The following is a 2,531-nucleotide window of genomic DNA, read 5'->3' as shown; positions in this document are numbered from 1 at the left end:
GTATGTATACGTCATGAATACTCACTGGCAGATTCAGGCTCGAGTATGCGCATATGTATATCTGAGATATTTCGTACATACATACAAACATACAAACATACATACATGCATTACATTGATCGTGATTACAATCACCAATATATACCATGCACAGGCCCAGGCACAGGCACAGGCGGCGCATCTCAAGCAAATGAAAAATCAGACCAAACATACCCATGCACAGACCAAACAGACGCAAGCCCAGGCTCACTTGGCTCAGGTATGTCTATTTATAGATGAGTCCATTTATAGATTGTACTATTTATAAATGGGGCTATTCATATATGAGTCAATTTATCGATGGGTCTATTTTTAGACTGGACTATTTATAAATGGGGTTATTTATATACGAGTCTATTTATGGATGGGACTATTTATAAATTGTACTATTTATAAATGGGGTTATTTATACATGAGTATATTTATAGATGGGTCTATTTTTAGATTGAACGATTTATAAATGGGGTTAATTTATATGTATTTATAGCTGGATCTGTATAGATTGGTCTATTTATAAATGGGGTTATTTATGTTTGAGCCTATTTATAGATGGGTCTATTTATAGATTGGACTATTGATAAATGGTATTAATTATATGAGTATATTTATAGATGGGTCTATTTTTAGATTGGACTATTTATAAATGGGGTTATTTATGAGTCTATTTATAGATGGGTCTATTTCTATATGTATATGATTCTATTTATAGATGTATCTATCTATAGATTGGTCTATTTTTTCAACGGGTGTATTTATAGATGGTTATACTACACACTCATACAAACACACACATTAGTATAACACACACGCATATCCATCACATTGTAGGTACAGCGGAATCAAACACAACAGGCGCAACAAGCGCAGCAACAACAACAGAGTCAGCTAGCGTATCAGACATACCATCAACAGCAACAACAACAACAACAACAACAACAGCAGCAGCAGCAGCAGCAACGCCAGCATTTGTCGGTGGGTCTGCTTGTATAGCTATGTATATGGTGAAGTGTGAGTGCTGGTATGTTTGTGAGGTTGTGTGTATGTATATGTGCATGTATGATGCCTGTAACCCTATGTACATACATAGCTACCTGTGCTATCAGTATGTGTGTGTGTGTGTATACGTTTATGTATAGTTCCCGTATTGCTATGTACATACATAGTTGCCTGTGCTATCAGTATGTCTGTGTGCGTGTATACGTTTATGTATAGTGCCTGTATTGCGATGTACATGCATAAATACCCAAACAACGCCACCCTGTAACGGCGAGGGTACCTCTATTCCTATGTACACCTGTGTGTACTATGAGTAAGTGTATGTTTGTGTGTACTGTGAGTAGGTGTATGTTTGTGTGTACTATGTGTAAGTGTATGGCTGTGTGTACTATAGGTATATGAATGTTTGTACGCGCTATACGTATGTGTATGTTTGTGTGTATTATTAGTATGTGTATGTATGTATGTACTGTACGTATTTGTATGTTTGTGTGTACCATGAGTATATATATATATGTGTGTACGTGCTTGTATATATGACTATCGATGATTTCTTCCCTTGTATTATACAGAGTTCATGGTGTTGCAATCGTATACATACTATCAGCACCAGTAGCAACAACAACAGCAGAAGCGATGCCGCGTACCATAGAAGCACCTGTATTCGTATGTACTTAGTTTCCTATGTATTTAGTCACATGCATAGTTGCGTGTATTATGAGTGGTTCTACTTCTATATACGTGTTCGTGTAACTATACACCTGTATATACGTGATTGTGTATATGTTTTTCTATGCTGAGCTCACTCCCAGTGGGTGTGGGTCGTTGTGCTTCTATCATATACATACCACCACCGGCAGTAGCACCCACAGAACGAACAATAGCTGCACTAGCTACAGTCAGGGTATCTCTATTCGTATATGCACTCAGGACAAACAACACCCGCCCCCCCCCCGGCTCGTATTAAAATAGAGGTACATATCTGTATTATATATGTATATCTGTTGGGCGTATTCGCATCTGCGTAAGGTTGCTGGTTATGTTTTTTTTTTGGGTGCAGCACACTGTTTTGTGGACTAAATTGGTGTTCTTGTTGAAGTACACACAAACACACATCTCTTGCATATCTATATTTTAAACCCCAATGTGAACGACTCATATATATGTATACCTGCCCCCGCATATCCAGGCCAACTCCCAGTCCACCTCCACTGGGTTCACGGGCGCCCCTGCACCTGCACCTGTCCCCACAAATCCGGGCTCAAATGCACCCACTGCTGAGCAGCAAAGGACTCTCCAGATGCAGAAGCAGATTGCAATCTTTGCACAGCAACAAAAGTTCCTACAGACAATCGCCAATGCGAGCACCAATAGCGCGCAAATCCTTGCCACAAAGCAGAAACTGCAGGTGTTGAACCAGAAACATCGTGCCCTCATGGCTGTAAGTGATCTATATATATATATATTATGTATATATGTATATACATATATGTATA

At 38.9% G+C, this 2,531-nt stretch overlaps 1 protein-coding gene across 1 annotated transcript; it reads left to right on the top strand.

Annotated features, from left to right (window-relative positions):
- Positions 1 to 154: 154 nt before the first annotated feature.
- SARC_11406 (hypothetical protein) lies at positions 155 to 2,443 on the top strand (the record flags this gene model as incomplete). The annotated part of the gene is made up of 3 exons (XM_014294508.1): positions 155 to 259; positions 868 to 1,011; positions 2,225 to 2,443. Coding segments are annotated over 3 exons (468 nt in total), but the record flags the coding sequence as incomplete, so codon positions are not given.
- Positions 2,444 to 2,531: the final 88 nt, after the last annotated feature.

The sequence above is a fragment of the Sphaeroforma arctica genome, assembly GCF_001186125.1.
Source record: "Sphaeroforma arctica JP610 unplaced genomic scaffold supercont1.1671, whole genome shotgun sequence".
NCBI classification, from domain to species: Eukaryota; class Ichthyosporea; order Ichthyophonida; genus Sphaeroforma; species Sphaeroforma arctica.
Note: the sequence above shows the minus strand (reverse complement) of the source record. Positions and strands in the feature narration are given on the sequence as shown.